This window comes from Ochotona curzoniae, unplaced genomic scaffold, assembly GCF_017591425.1.
Source record: "Ochotona curzoniae isolate NIBS_2020 unplaced genomic scaffold, NIBS_Ocur_1.0 contig_4514, whole genome shotgun sequence".
NCBI lineage: Eukaryota > Metazoa > Chordata > Mammalia > Lagomorpha > Ochotonidae > Ochotona > Ochotona curzoniae.
This window is the reverse complement of record NW_024466312.1, coordinates 3485086-3499214: the sequence shown is the minus strand read 5'-3', so window position 1 is coordinate 3499214 and position 14129 is coordinate 3485086. Positions and strand designations below refer to the sequence as shown.

Here is a 14129-nt window from a genome sequence, read left to right as displayed (position 1 = left end):
AGTCATTCCTTCATTCATTAAAAGAAGACGTTGGGTAAACACCCTGAAGTAAGAGTTACCTACTCTCAGGCATGTCTTATGTCACGGGACACACAGAGTAATCACTAAATCTCATGTAATGGAAGCTAGGACTGAGGTCTGGGCACTGGGATGAGTGAGCCCAGGAAAGAGAGGCCTGGGTGAGAGGGTTCTGGATGATCATGGCCAGCCATTCAGTCACATGAACTGCCTTGGTTGGTTCCACAAACTGTGGACCTTTAACAGAGATGAAGGAGACACAATCCCTTGCCGTTGAGGAGCTGCATTCCAACACAGTGGCTTCTACATGTAACAGTTAGCTCTCTCTGGAGCAGGAAGGGAGACATATCCAAAGGATAAAGCACAGTATGGAAGATGGACAAAGAGCATTGCAGACAAAGGCACATTCCTGTGTGCAGAATCGGAGTGAACAGGGTGTGCTTTGGAAACTTTGGACAGTGCAAGCAGCCAGAGTAGGAGGTGGATGAGGAGTGATGGTGTTAGAAGATTGGCAGGTACCAGTCCTCACAGGGTCCTCAATCCTGTGCTAGGAATTCAGCCCTCATTTTGCTGGGGAAAGGGTAGCACTGTAGCATTTTAAACAGAAAAAGCATGTTTGATTCTATGAGTGTTTTAAAATGATAAATTTGGCGATTAGAGGGAAAATGTGTCAGAAATAGACACACTGGTGGTTAAGAGAGACCAGTTGGAAATAAGGAGCCGAGGGAGGCAACACAAAGGCATCGAGAGGAGACAGGAGGGAGGTGACCTCGAGCGGCACCAAGGAGGTGGATTTGACTGGATTGTCTGGAAGAGTGTAAGTCCCAGAGCTCTGGGAACTAGGACTGTGGCAGAGGCTCTGAATGAGGACTGGACACCTTTGCCGAGCAGGAGAACGAGTGGACGATGGCAGTGGATAGAGGGGAGCCAACGGGGGTGTCCTTGGCAAAGGTCCAAGTGCTGAAAAACCATCTGAAACCTACAAACTAGGCAGAGAAGTAAGAGCCAATCTCTAAGACGAGAGTTTTCAGCAGAAGGGAAGTAGGATGCTGGAAGGACAGAATGGACTGCTGAGAGAAGACAGTGCTGGGCAGGGTCTCCTGGTTAAGACACAGAGGAAGGGGGGTTGCCACCCAACAATCCAGGGCTCAGTGTCTTACCTGTTCTGTGACCAGCAGAGGTTCGCACAGCTGCTCTGCTTCCCTTCCCTTTGCTTGGGTTGTGCAGAGAACCGCAAAGAAGAAGTACCCCGAAGTCTCAGTGACCAAGAGAGACGCCCCTGATTAGGACAGATTTCCCTGTTGGTGGCCACTCAGTGGAGCTTTGGTGAAGCTAAAAGTCCAGCAACAGCCCAAACAGAGAACTTGACCTTGAGTCCTCACAGAGCTAAGGTCTGCTCTTCCTGAAAGCCTACCTTTTCTGGAAGGTTCTCAGCTCCCTCCCACTGGGGTCCCCTCCCTGAGAAGCTTTGATTACATCCTGTCACCTGCTCCCTCCTCCTCCTGTCTTCTCTAATGACACTGTGTGCGGCATCAGGGAAGCTGACGGAATCTCCCAGCAAACCAATGGGGCATTCTGTGCTCCAGTGGCTCAGGTTATTAGGATTTAACGAGAGAAATTAATTAAGGACTTTGGCACAGACAAAAAATTTTTTTTCACTCCACAGATCTAAGAGATTGACCGTGAAAAAAAAAAAAGCTCTGCAAAAATCAGGATCTCACCCCTCATCATGTTGGTTTTTTAGTTGAGAGTGGCACAGGGTCAGGGGAGGGTGACGTGAGCCGCTGGGACCGCTGCCAAAGCTGTACCACAGCGCTTCCGTGTGACTCCCAGAAGGGCTTCTCGGTGTTGTAGGAATGTCTGAACTCTACCCTCTGGGATAAAGGCATATAAATCTCTTGGCAGACCAAACAGGCAAGGCATGGCAGTAGTAGGATTGGAAAAACATATTTTTTGTTCCAATCTGAATTTCAATTCTCATGAACTAAAAAAACATTTCTCTACAAACATTTCTGCTTTGTGAAACCTGTTGATTCTCTGATTAGGGAGCTTCAAAGATATGCAGCCGCATACAGCAGAAGAGATAGCAAGGGAAGGAGCTGCTGAGGACCTCTTTGCCAACTCCTGTTGGCTCCCTCCCTACAGCTGGCTTCCCCACCTGCACTATGAGAGGGCTGAGCCTGAACACCACCTTCCAGGTCTGACATCTTTCGGTTCTGAAGCTACTTGTGTTGTGAGGCCATGTTGGGGCTCTGAGAGGCTGACCAGTGTAGCTGTAGGGGATCCCTGCCAGCGTCAGGCCAACCAGCACCCCTGTGGAAATGCCTCCCGCACATAACAGGGCATGATGGTGTTCACTCTGTGTTCTGCGATCTGGACGTGGGTTCTCTGGTGTTCCAGCTTCTCCATGAACTTGAACTTCACCTACCCAGCGCTTCATCTGCAAAGTCAATTCACCATGGCTGAGTGGTCAAGTTTTGGGGGGATTAAGGTGTTTGATTGAAAGCTGGTGCACCTAGTAAGCTCAGTCCCCTCAAAGGAGGCCCCTTGGAGGCCCATCCCCTGCTCCATGTAGTGACAAGGCTGGAAAGACTTCTGGGACACCTTTTAGGAACAGTGTGACATACAACAGATTCAGGAGGAACATATCTAATAATGCTGGGGTTTGTGGTTAGAAATAGTCTCCAAAAGATAGCTATGGGGCCTGCTCAAGTCAGCCCATTCACTCTGGGGACTACACGAAGTGTACCTTTAAGCCACAAATGGTTCTGCTCCTGTGGCTCCTCCCCAAGCATAAAGGCATGCTTCTCATGACAGCTTCAACAAATGCTAGTGGTTTATAGCACAACAGACATTCCTGCACTGGGTAACATTATCCTCCACACAGAGAACAGGAATACAAGCTCTGTAATGCTAAGAGACTTTTACGCCATTTGACCCCTTGCCAGGAGGAAATAAAAGGGGACATGGATAAGGCCATGCCACCCTCACAGAAGTTGTGTTTCAATACCTAGCTCTTAATTCTTGGCCTGATTGGTGTTTGCCGTCTGTTCACATCACCTGGTTCCACCTGGTTCTAACACCTGGAGACGGGTATTCCCCTTCCCGTGACAGAGCGTGTTAAGGGTGAGGAGTGTGAGCTTTTCCTTGGATGCTGAGCCATCTCTACCACAGAAGGCCTATCCCGTCAAGACATTTGCAGAAATCTTACATGCCAAGAGAGCCCAATAGAAGACTGTATCCTGGCTCCAAGGATGACCTTGTGAAGTCCAGAGATTTTAAAGACCAACACTTTTCCTGCATTTAGCAGTCCTGGTGTGTCTGTTCACAGTGCGTTTGTATTGTAGCTTGCATGAAATCCAAGCTCAGCCCCACTTGTCAGGAGAGTAGGTAGGGGATGAGAGGGAGTGCCATCACCAACCTGGCCTGTCCCAAGTGATGCTCCCCAAGTCCGCCAGAAATAGCTTGTTGTGTTTATTATTTATATAAAATGAAGTGCATTAATACTTACTTAATAATGATGATGAAGCTTTGCACAGTGGCAGTATCGTAGCCAATGAGGTTTGTCCGATGCCCGATTGCTAATGGAAAACTTTTCCCAATAATGATGATGATACTAAAGCTAAAATAATAACCAACATTTGTTACCCATTATGTGCCAAGTACTGTGGGAAGTCGTTATATGCTGTTAGCGTATATCTTATTTACTCCCTATAACTCTGTGATGTAGTTACTGTTATAACACCCACTTTCCTGATACAAAACTGAGGATAAGAGACTACTCAGTCTTGCAACTAAAACATAATTTCATCTGATCCCAAAGGCTGTATCTTTAACCAATCTGCTAACAACAATGTAACAATTTACTAGAATACATCTTAAAAAGGCATCCTATGAATTCATACAGAAATTATGTACATGAAATTTTAAAATAATTAATTTTTGAAAGGCAGAGAGAGAGAGAGAAAGATCTTACTCACTGCAAATGGCTGTGCCCCAGATCTCTCCCAAGCTCCTGACTGCCTGAGCCATAGCCTGCTGCCTCCCAGGACGTGCATGAACTAGAAGCTGGAATCGGGACAGAGAGAAAACTTGAATTTGGGCACTCTGACATGGGCTGTAGGTGTCCTAACCAGTATCTTAATCACTACACCAAATGCCCACCTGCACTGCAAATTTTTACAAAATGATCTCCGTGGCTACTTGTTGAGGAACCCATGATCCACTTCACGGAGAAGTAGGTGGCCCCAGATGCAAGCTGCTGTTCTGTTGCAGATGAATTTGGGTTTCTGCGCCTCTTGGTGGATAAACCGTGTCTCCTTGGGTAAGACATTTAACCTCTCTGAACTCAGTTCCCTCTTCTACAAAGCGGAGGCCATGTTGCTGACTACACAGAGTTTCTGTGAGAATCAGCCTACATTTGCAAAGCTTTTTAAGAGTGATGGGGCTTAGCAAGTATTCAATAAATACTGATTATTGTCAACATGACCACTACTCAACACTAGGGCCTCCACATCACCCGTAAGCAGTGATACCTCCCAGAGTGGCTGAGCATGGCAACTCTAGTTTCAATCCGTGTCTATCCAGATAGTGAGCAGGTCATGCCTGACCAAAAAACAAACAAACAAAAAAAACACCCATATGTAGGGAGAAAAACCAGTCCATGATGTCTTGAGCTGTAAAGTCACAAGTGCACTTCAAGGAATGGATTCCACCATCACCCCAGAGCCCATTTGGGGCCCCAGAATTTTCCTGTCCTAATAACTAGTCTTGCTTATTACACTCCCCTCATTTCAGGGCATCTCAGGCTCTCACTGGCTTCCTAGGGCAGGGCCTCACAAAGGGTACCACACTGGCTTAGGAAAGCAGTGACGTGGCTGGCTCTGACTCCAAGGTGCTGAGAAATATTCTCAATAACTCTGCCAAGTACAACCAGCCCAGCAGGAGCCCTGCTAGCAGGAGAGCTCTGACAGCAGCTGCCCTCCATGAGCTGCCCTCCCTCTGGGCACTGACACCAAAGGGAAGATAGTTCTTCCAGTGTCTTTTGTCCTTGAGACTCCATGTTAAAATCATTCAAGCCAGAGGGATATCCTACCTGCAGGAGACCCCTAGATGCACATCTTCCCACCTCCCCAAGGAGGTCCCCCAAATGCAGCCTGAGTGTACCTGTGAGAGGCTTGAAGATGAACCCTGGAAACGACTCGGCAGGTTGGGCATTACCCACAATCTCAGTAGCAATCCCCTCACCTCATTCAGGATAGCTGGTGCATTTCTTTCTTTTTCATGTTTATTGATTGTGTTCTTTAGTACAGGTTCTGAATGGACTGGATCTTTGAAGAGTTGGCTGTAACAGAGGTGGGCCTGGTGCGGCGGGTCACAGCAGGACCTCAACGGGCACGCTTCAAGGACCTCAGCGAGGGGAGAAGAGGCCTGGGAAATGTTGCCACTTCTGTGGATTCAGTGGGCCTCTAGAGCGCTTTTTAGCTCCCGCCTGTTAGTCAGTCCCAATGATGACTCAGCCTCAGAATTGGGGAGGAAAACAGTTACATAGAAGGCAAACGCTTGGCTCGGGGACAGGGTTGGTGATGCAGAAGAAGAAATATGAATGGTTATTTCTGTGTTCTGTCACCTCCCCTGCCACCATCCACGTTGTGCAAAATCCAGTGTCGAGTGTGTGCCGGGCACTGTGCCAGGCATCAGCATGCAGGACTCCACCTTGTCTCATCCCACAACTGCCTCAGGAGGGAAGGCGTGTCAGGCTCGATTCAGTGATGAGAAAATCGAGGTTCAAAAGGTAGTGTTTCCCTAAAGCCACGAGCCTTGTGTAGCAACATTCCCCATGTTCAGTACATGCTTCACACGTGAGTCAACACTGGACTGGAGGGCCTAAGGGTCTAGAAGTATCTGTTTCTTCAGTTGCCTTTCATGTCTGTCACCTAGGGAAGGAATGCCTTATCCAAATTCCACATAGCTCTTTAAAAGCCAGGCAGTGGGCAGGAGAAGGCCTGTCATGGCATGTTCACTCACTCTGGGTGGTTTATAAAGAATATATACAGTGCAGGAGGCTGACAAGTCCAAGGTTGGGCACCAGCAGGTTCAGGGTACAGTGAAGCGCTATTCCTCCTCAGTGCCTCCATCTAGGTATCCTACATGGTGAGAGGGACAGAAAAGGGGGCAAGTGCTGGGACCCCATATGGCAAGAGGGTGGCAGAGCAAGAAGGGGTCCAAGCTAGTTCCATCGAGCCTTTCCCCAGGGCACTCATCCATTCATGAGCATGCCCTCCAGCAGACCCCACCTTGGACTGTAACAGGGACTGTGCTTCCATGCCTGATTGGGGCAGGGATGCATTCAGATCCTGCAGACTGTGCTCTAGGCAATGCTGCCAGAGTGTGGTCCACCCACAGGTACTGACAGATGTGCGGGTTGTTAGCCTGCATCCCAGACCTATTCAGATCCTCAGGATGTGCGCCTGGGAATCTGGGTTTCCCCAAGTTGTCTGGGGACTCTGTTGCATGCAGAAATTTGGAAACACTGTGCTAGAGCTGTCAGTAACCAGGGTGCTCACAGGAGATGGTGAGGACAGGCGGGAGGAGTGGGGGCGGGTAGGAATAACAACCTCTCTCCAGACTCCCAGCCTCAGCCTATTCCATACGTGGTGGAAACCAGTATTCTGTTCCATTATAAGCGCTCACAGAAGCCCCTGGTAAGTCCTCGGAAAACACTAACTCACCTGAATTAGGTTGTATCTCACTGCTCTGGACACGAGAGTTCATGGTCAAAAGGCAACATGGATTGGGGTGTCAAGCCGAGGTAGAACTCTAGAGCATTGCTGGCATGATGTTTATAGGGGAGGTGGCACTGGGTGGGTAAAGGACCACCCACCCCCAACCCTGAGGATAAAAGCTCTTGCAGCTGGAATAGGGGAAGGATTCTGTGAGAAACAGAATTGTGATAACCTGTGACGTATACAGCTATGAGAGGGAGACAAACCCTGAAAGTGGGAGACACGTTACAAAGGCAGCAATTTCTCTGGAGCAGAATTTCCCACAAGTACAGCCAGGGTTGGGTGACTGTAGATGGTTGTCAGATGATTGTCAAAGTAGAAAAGCCCGGAGAATGACTCAATCAGACCTTACTGGGTGTACGGTGTTACCGTTTTCTTCTGTTGCTACCTCTCTGCTCTGCTCCTCATCTATTTAAGATGTATTTTATTTTTTATGGGAAAGTCAGATATACAGACAGAAGGAGAGACAGAGAGGAAGATCTTCTGTCTGTTAATTCAATCCATAATCTAGTATTCAGCCTCTCTCGCACCACTGCCGTTTCCAGCCCGTTTTAATTCTCTGACCTCTTCAGTTTTGCCCTTGTCACCTGCCCCAGTGGGTGGGCCTCACCTGTCTTCTGCCACTTGCTGTTGTTGTTGTTGTTTTGCTACCCGCGAAGTCGATAAGTGATTTGTGAAACAGGAAGTAGAGGGAACACAGAAGGGAGCAGACATGAATGAGGTAGTTTGTGTTTTTCCAACTTCTGCCAAACAAACCATTCTGGAAAAACAGATGCACCTGCACCTTCCTCCTGTTCAGCCACCTACCATTGAAAAATGGCTTAATTACTTCCTGCATAGTAGACAGATCACTAGAAGGCAGCATTCAGACCACAAATTTAAGCCACCCTCTTCAATCAGAGGGAAATTGATCAAGAAGCTAATTAAAAATCAAGTGTGGGCTCTTGTCAGATAGAGCTTGTTTAGGGCTTCATAAGATGCTGCTGTTCCCGATCTAGGCCCCTGTCTTCTCCATGATCAGCAGGGCTCCGCTAGACTCCCAGAGCTGTGAAAGCCATACACGACTCTACCAGACCTGGTCCTGCCCTGGAGGGGCTCACTATTTAGAGAAAAGGCCACTGATGTGTTCAAACAGGGCTTGTGGATTAGAAGAACAGCTTTCATGGCAAGGCCAACCTGGTTCATGTTCAAAAGGTACCAATGAGACAGACATGGTGGGAGTTGACACACTGGTGTGAGGGTGTGACAGAGAGGAAGTCTCCTGGCCCAGACTCTGCCAACTAAATCAGGAGGCCTACAGGTGGGCTTCCAGAGACTGGTGACCCCCTACAAGGACATGGGTTGTGATATGTTGCTGAGATGAGCCATACCTTTGACCAGACCTGTTCAGTGTGTGACTCACACAGCTAGGAATCTTGAGACACTGATTCTCAAAGAATATTTGAAGACTTGTTAAGCAGAGTGATGTCAGAAGCTGTTGGGAGACAGAGTCGAAGAGGCTGTGGGTGGCTGCTCTCCATGGGAGCTTGAAGGGGCTCCACTGTATTCCTGGGGGCCCTTTGCTCCTCGAGGCTGACGTGTCTGTTCCTTGAGCCAGCGCCACCCAGGAGGTCTCCACTGCTGGACAGACCTTAAGCAGCCTTTCCTCCCCAGTCGCCTTGCTGCCTAGCCCAGGCGCAGCCTGCTGACCACACTCACAGAGTGCACAACCACTCACTTCCTCGGTTGCTCGTTTCCTTGTCCCGTGATGCACCTCTTGAGCTCAGGGTCCACCATGAGCAGCCTTGACTCTGATTGAATCCCAGCTGTCTTCGGCATTCCCCGAACTGGTGGTCCCAGCCCTTAGGAGGGGGCATTTCATTTATTTTTTAATATAGATGTCCTTCGCATTTATATTGACATTTAGTTTGTTTTCTTAGAAATTTATCCCTCCCCCTTTTCTAGTATGTTAACTATCAGAACATTCTAGTCTTCTTTTTTTTTTTTAAGAAACCAGAGCAACTCATAATATCTTATGAATTTCAGGATAGGAATATTTTAATCTATTAATTATCAAAAGGGGCCAGTGAATCTGTTGGTACTAAGGATGAATGATGCAGATCATCTGTCTACTGCATAGCTTCCTGTTACTCCAAAGCTCCCTCCTCAGGCCCACCCCAGCCCCAGTCAAGTGGTCACCCCCTAGACGCATTGTCAAGAGCAAGCACACAATTTCTGAAAGCTGGAGATCAACATCGTAGCATGTGCCCATCAGCATTCATCTCTGGGATTCATTGGTTTCAGAAATTCTGTCGTCACAGAGGCCTCCCTGCATGTACTCCACCCCTTTCCATGTCTGTTATTCTTGGTCCATTTCATGTCCTCTCTTCCATCCTCCCATTCTGGTGGCCACTGTCTGACATGATGACAAGCATATATGATCCTGATATCCACTTATCTGATAAGAATTCTTTAGTAGTAATATCCAAGTTTCTTCTTTCTTCACACATGCACCTAAGTAAGTAGCTGAAAATGTGGGAAAAGGTCACACAGAGTTAGAGAGATGGAGAAACAGAGGGAGATGTTCCATCTACTGGCTCAGTCTTGATTGTATAGCAGCCAGATCAGGGACAGACCAAAAGCCAGAAGTCAGAATCTTCTACCAGGTCTCCCACATAGGTGGCAGGGATTCAAACACTTGGGCCGTCTCCCATTGCTCTCCCAAGGCCATTAGCAGGAAGCTGGATTGGAACTGGAGCCACCAGAACATGAACTGATACCCATATGAGATGCTGGCATTGTAGGCAGCAGCTTTAGACACTATACGACAATGCTAGACCTGGCCAGGGCTTTCTGAATGGAATCCTCAGATGGCAGAAGGTGGAAAGGCAAGAAACTGTCCCTCTCAGAGCCATATAGAGGACACCTGATCCCATTCACGAGAGTCCTTATGGCCTAATTATTTTCTAAAGAACCCACCTCTCAATGCTATGACATTGGCAGGGTCTGAATGTTAGAGTAGACACATTCAATAACTATCACCCCATGGCTTCCATCTTCAGGCCAAACCCATCTTTGAGTTGTAGACTCATGGGTCCAACTGTTCACCTTAACACTTCTGGTGAGATTTCGGACATCTTAAACTTGTCATGAGTAAAATATAGCTATTATTAGTCCCTGTTATGCTGAATGATGGCCCTCAAATACATTCAGGTCCCAGTCCTTGAAACTGTTAATATTACCTTATACATCAAAAAGGGGCTTTGAAGATGTGATTACTTTAGTAATCTTGACATAAGGATGTTATCCAAGGTTTTTAAGATGAGCCCTGGGGGCCCTGAGCCTAGTGGCTGAAGTCCTTGCCTTGCATGCAATGGCATCCAATATAAGTGCTGGTTTGTATCCTGACTGCTCTACTTCCCATCCAGCTCCCTGTTTGTGGCCTGGGAAAGCAGTTAAAGGCAGCTCAGAGCCTTGGGATCCAGTACCACATGGGAGACCCAGAAGAAGTTCCTGGCTCCTGGCTTCGGATTGACTCAGCTCTGGCCATTGCAGCCACTTGGGGAGTGAACCAATGGATGGAAGATCTTTCTCTCTGTATCTCCTTCTCTCTGTATATCTACCTTTCCAATAAAAATAAATAAATCTTAAAAAAAGAAGATGAGCCCTAAATGCAACCACAAGTGTTCTTACAAGTGGGAAGGTGAGAAAGATTCGATGATGGAAGAGAAGTAGAAAATGTGATAACATAAGAGGAGACAAAGAACTGTAGGGAATTTGTAGAGTCTGAGAAAAGAGAAGATTCCTCCACAGGAACTGACCCTCATAACAGAAAGGTTTTAGCTCAGCGAGGCTGATTTAGTTCCCAGATAAGCACATGGTCATTCATTACAGTTGACTGGAAACTGATATGGTTCCTGCCACAACCACCATGCAAATCCACACCCCCAAAACTCACACACTCCACCTCTCGGCACACGGCAGCCCCACTCACCCAACTATGAAGGGGACAAAGCTTCAGCACAGTCTTCAGTCACACGTCTCCTACTGGCTGCACCTCCACCTGCCAGCTCCACCCCCAACACACATCCTGATGCCCACAGTTTCTCTCTGCCTCCACTGCTGTCACCGTCGGTTCTCAGCTGAATCGGCACATTGCTTCCTGCTTAGTGTGTGCAGATCAGACTCTTGTTCCCCTACAATGGATTGTTCTAAGGGGAGCCTGAGTGAACTTTCTGGAGGTTAAGTCAGATCATATCACTTCACCATGAACCCTTTGGTAGTTTCCCATTCTATTCAGGACACATGCAAATCCCTTACCTACAAATGGTCTACGAGATTCATTCACAGCTTGGCCTCTGCACACCTTGTCTGTCTATGTCTCCACTCACACCATAGTGCGGTGGTCACACCAACCTTCTGACTCTTGTTCACTCACCCCACCTGCCAGGGCTTGGCAGTTCTTACCACCCAAGTGCTGTTGCTCTAGAATTCCCCTCAACCCCTCCTCAGAAAGGCCACTCCCACTAGCGTTTTCCCAGGACTCTGAAGCCTGCAGCCACTGGACATCGAACCCTATTTTGTCTTTCTCACACAAAACATTTGTCTCACCAGTATGTTTATGTGTCTGTTGTCCCTCCACACACAGACACCCTCTGAGGGTGGGATTTGACTTCCCTCAGTGTCTCCAGTGGTTGGCATGCAGGAGGCATGTGATTAATCTTTGTTTCTCATGCTCCTAGGATGGCCCATTTCTGCTAACTGTTGCCTCAGGATTCTATAACCAGAACAAGTTGTCTGTCCTGGGGGTGTGTTTGGAACGCTAACTGGTGGAGCCTTGGACATCATTCGGCAGCAGAAATGGAAGGACCACAGGGTCTCTTCTTGAGCACATTAGATAGAACACAGTTCAGTGATGTGGTAGGCTAATCCTCCACCTGCATCTCTGGCATCCCACGGGGGTTACCAGTTCAAATCCCAGCTGTTCTGCTTCTAATCCAACTCCCTGCTTATGGCCTGGGAAGGCAGCAGAAGATGGCTTAACTCCTTCTAAAAAATAAATAATAAAAGCACACACTTTGTTCAGCAATGTTAAGGGTGAGAACCATGGATATGCACTAAAGAAAGAAAAATATATTTATATTATGAGTTAATGGATGACTCTGGCTGTGTTAAGCCAAGGAGAAGGTTGGGAAGGAGTCAGAGGAGGCAAGGGCATTGCATGTTAGTGTCAAACTCCTCCATGAGTTGGCTGTGCTGTCCCCTTTCTGAAAGACTTGCCAGAATACGAACCTTAGGCTGGGATCCCTATGGCTCAGAACAGGAAGGTAGATTTATTAAAGAAAAAAAAATACTTACTTTTATTTGAAAGAGTTACAGAGAGAAGGAAAGAGAGATATCTTCCATCCACCGATTCCCTAAATGGCTGCAGCAGCCCAAGCTGAGCTGGTGTGATTGGAAGCCAGGAGCCTCCTCCGGGTCTCCCACGTGAGTACTGGCACCAGAGCACTCGCGGGTCTTCTATTGTTTTCCCAGGCCATAAGCAGGGACACAGTGGAGCAGCCAGGACACAAACTGGTGTCCATATTGGATGCTGGCACTGCAAAATGGAGGATTAATCTGTTGAGTCACAGCGCCAGGCCTGGGAAGGTAGTTTTAAAGCACAAAGCAAGCCAAAGAAACTGCCCCAACTATAGCGCTCAATGAAGGGCGAGCACAGTTTTTGCTGGCAGTGACTTCTTTCCGTTAAGGACTCAGCCCTTGTCTCTGTCCTCCCCCTGCTGCCTCAGGTCTCATCATCCACGAGGGACCCTCCGTGTACCGCATCTTTAAACGGTGGCAAGCTGTCAACCAGCAGTGGAAAGTGCTCAACTACGACAAGACGAAAGACCTGGAGGAGCAAAAGGCAGGAGGCAGGACAAACCCACGGACCTCCTCCTCCACCCAGGCCAACCTCCCTGCCACAGAAGAGGAGACAGCAGCCTCACCTGCCCCTGAGGAAGCCCCAGCCCGGCCTGCCAGCCACCCCTCAGGCACTCTGTCCCATCACCACTGTGCTTACAGCATCCTGCACATCCTGAGTCACTTGAGACCTCATGAGCAGCGGAGCCCGCAGGGCGGCAGCCGAGAGCTGGTCATGCGCGTGACAACCGTGTGAGAGCAGAGACCTGGGGAGAAGGCGCGCGAGGGCGGGGCCGTGAAGGGACCACAGAGTAGCCGTTTGGGAGGTGGGGAGGGTGGAGGCGAATCAGCACCTCCTGGGGCCAGCGCAGCAAGGGGCTGATGGGCCTTGAGGGAGCCCTGGGGCGGCGTGGAGCTGAGGAAGGTGGCACCAGGAGCAGGGTTCGTGCTTTCCGATGGATTAGTCAATACCATTGTCCAACAGAACAGTAACAGAAACCATTATGAACTCAGCAACCAAGTGCAATACAGATGGACTCAACAAAAGGAAACTCAACAAAAGGAAACCACCCAGAGGCACCCATGGGCAAGGCACCCGGAGCAGGAGAGGCTGCGGAGAGCAGAGCCAGGTGCAATGGGTGGTGGTGACCAAGGTTTGCACAGTTGGTGCAGAGAGAAGGCAAAGGGAGCTGAGAGAAAAGTGATGACAGCCAGTGCTCCAGCCTTGAGTTGGTTTTCTTTCTCTCTGGGCAGTTGGGGGGATGGGGTGGGATGAGGTACTGGTGTGGGCTGGATGGGAGGACACTGCCTGTAGGGGCTCGGGCTCACCTGGGTGGGCAAGATTCACTAGCTCACAGGACTTTAGGGGACTCCTGGGTACGGAATGTGGGAGGGGGATGTTGGTGTGAGCTGCCAGAGGCAGGCGTGGAACCTCCCAACATTAGGTGGGCTTAAGGAGGACTTGGGTTTGGAGATGAGTGTCTTTCTGTGCCCTTGTTAGTTTGTTTTATGGTGATTTGACTCACAGATGTTTACAGGAAACACACACACACACACACACACACACACCCCTAAGGAACAGTTCAGAATTCTGGCGGGCAGCTCAAGCACAGGTCTGCTGCTGTGGCTTCCGCCTTGGTGAAGCCGTCACTCTAGGAACAACTTCCGCAGCTCCCCAAGCCAGGACAGGCTCAGTGCCATTCCCCCTCCTGCCTTGGCAGGTGTGCAGAACCAGGCCCCCTGGCAGACCACCCTCCAGTTGGGTATGTAGGAGAGCTGCTGCTGTGGTTGGGAAATGCAGCAATGCGCCCCTAGGCACAGAGTAGAGACCCATCTAAGTATTCCTGGCTGCTTGGGACCCTCCCCAAAGAGACAGGTTGGCCAATGCTCACTGCTCTGTGCTCACCAGTCCTTCCCTGCAGGCCAAGGGGTCCTGGCAGGCAGCGC

At 49.1% G+C, this 14129-nt stretch overlaps 1 protein-coding gene and 1 non-coding gene across 2 annotated transcripts in view; both read left to right on the top strand.

Annotated features, from left to right (window-relative positions):
• MARCHF4 (membrane associated ring-CH-type finger 4) overlaps positions 1 to 12939 on the top strand; it is a 99114-nt gene extending 86175 nt beyond the window's left edge. Inside the window, exon 4 of the mRNA XM_040986483.1 lies at positions 12572 to 12939. Coding sequence (XP_040842417.1) covers positions 12572 to 12939 — 368 coding nt within the window. The remainder of the gene's footprint in view (positions 1 to 12571) is intronic.
• LOC121160620 lies at positions 3546 to 3689 on the top strand. Its single transcript, XR_005884563.1, has one exon. It is a non-coding gene; the product is annotated as a U4 spliceosomal RNA (small nuclear RNA).
• Positions 12940 to 14129: the final 1190 nt, after the last annotated feature.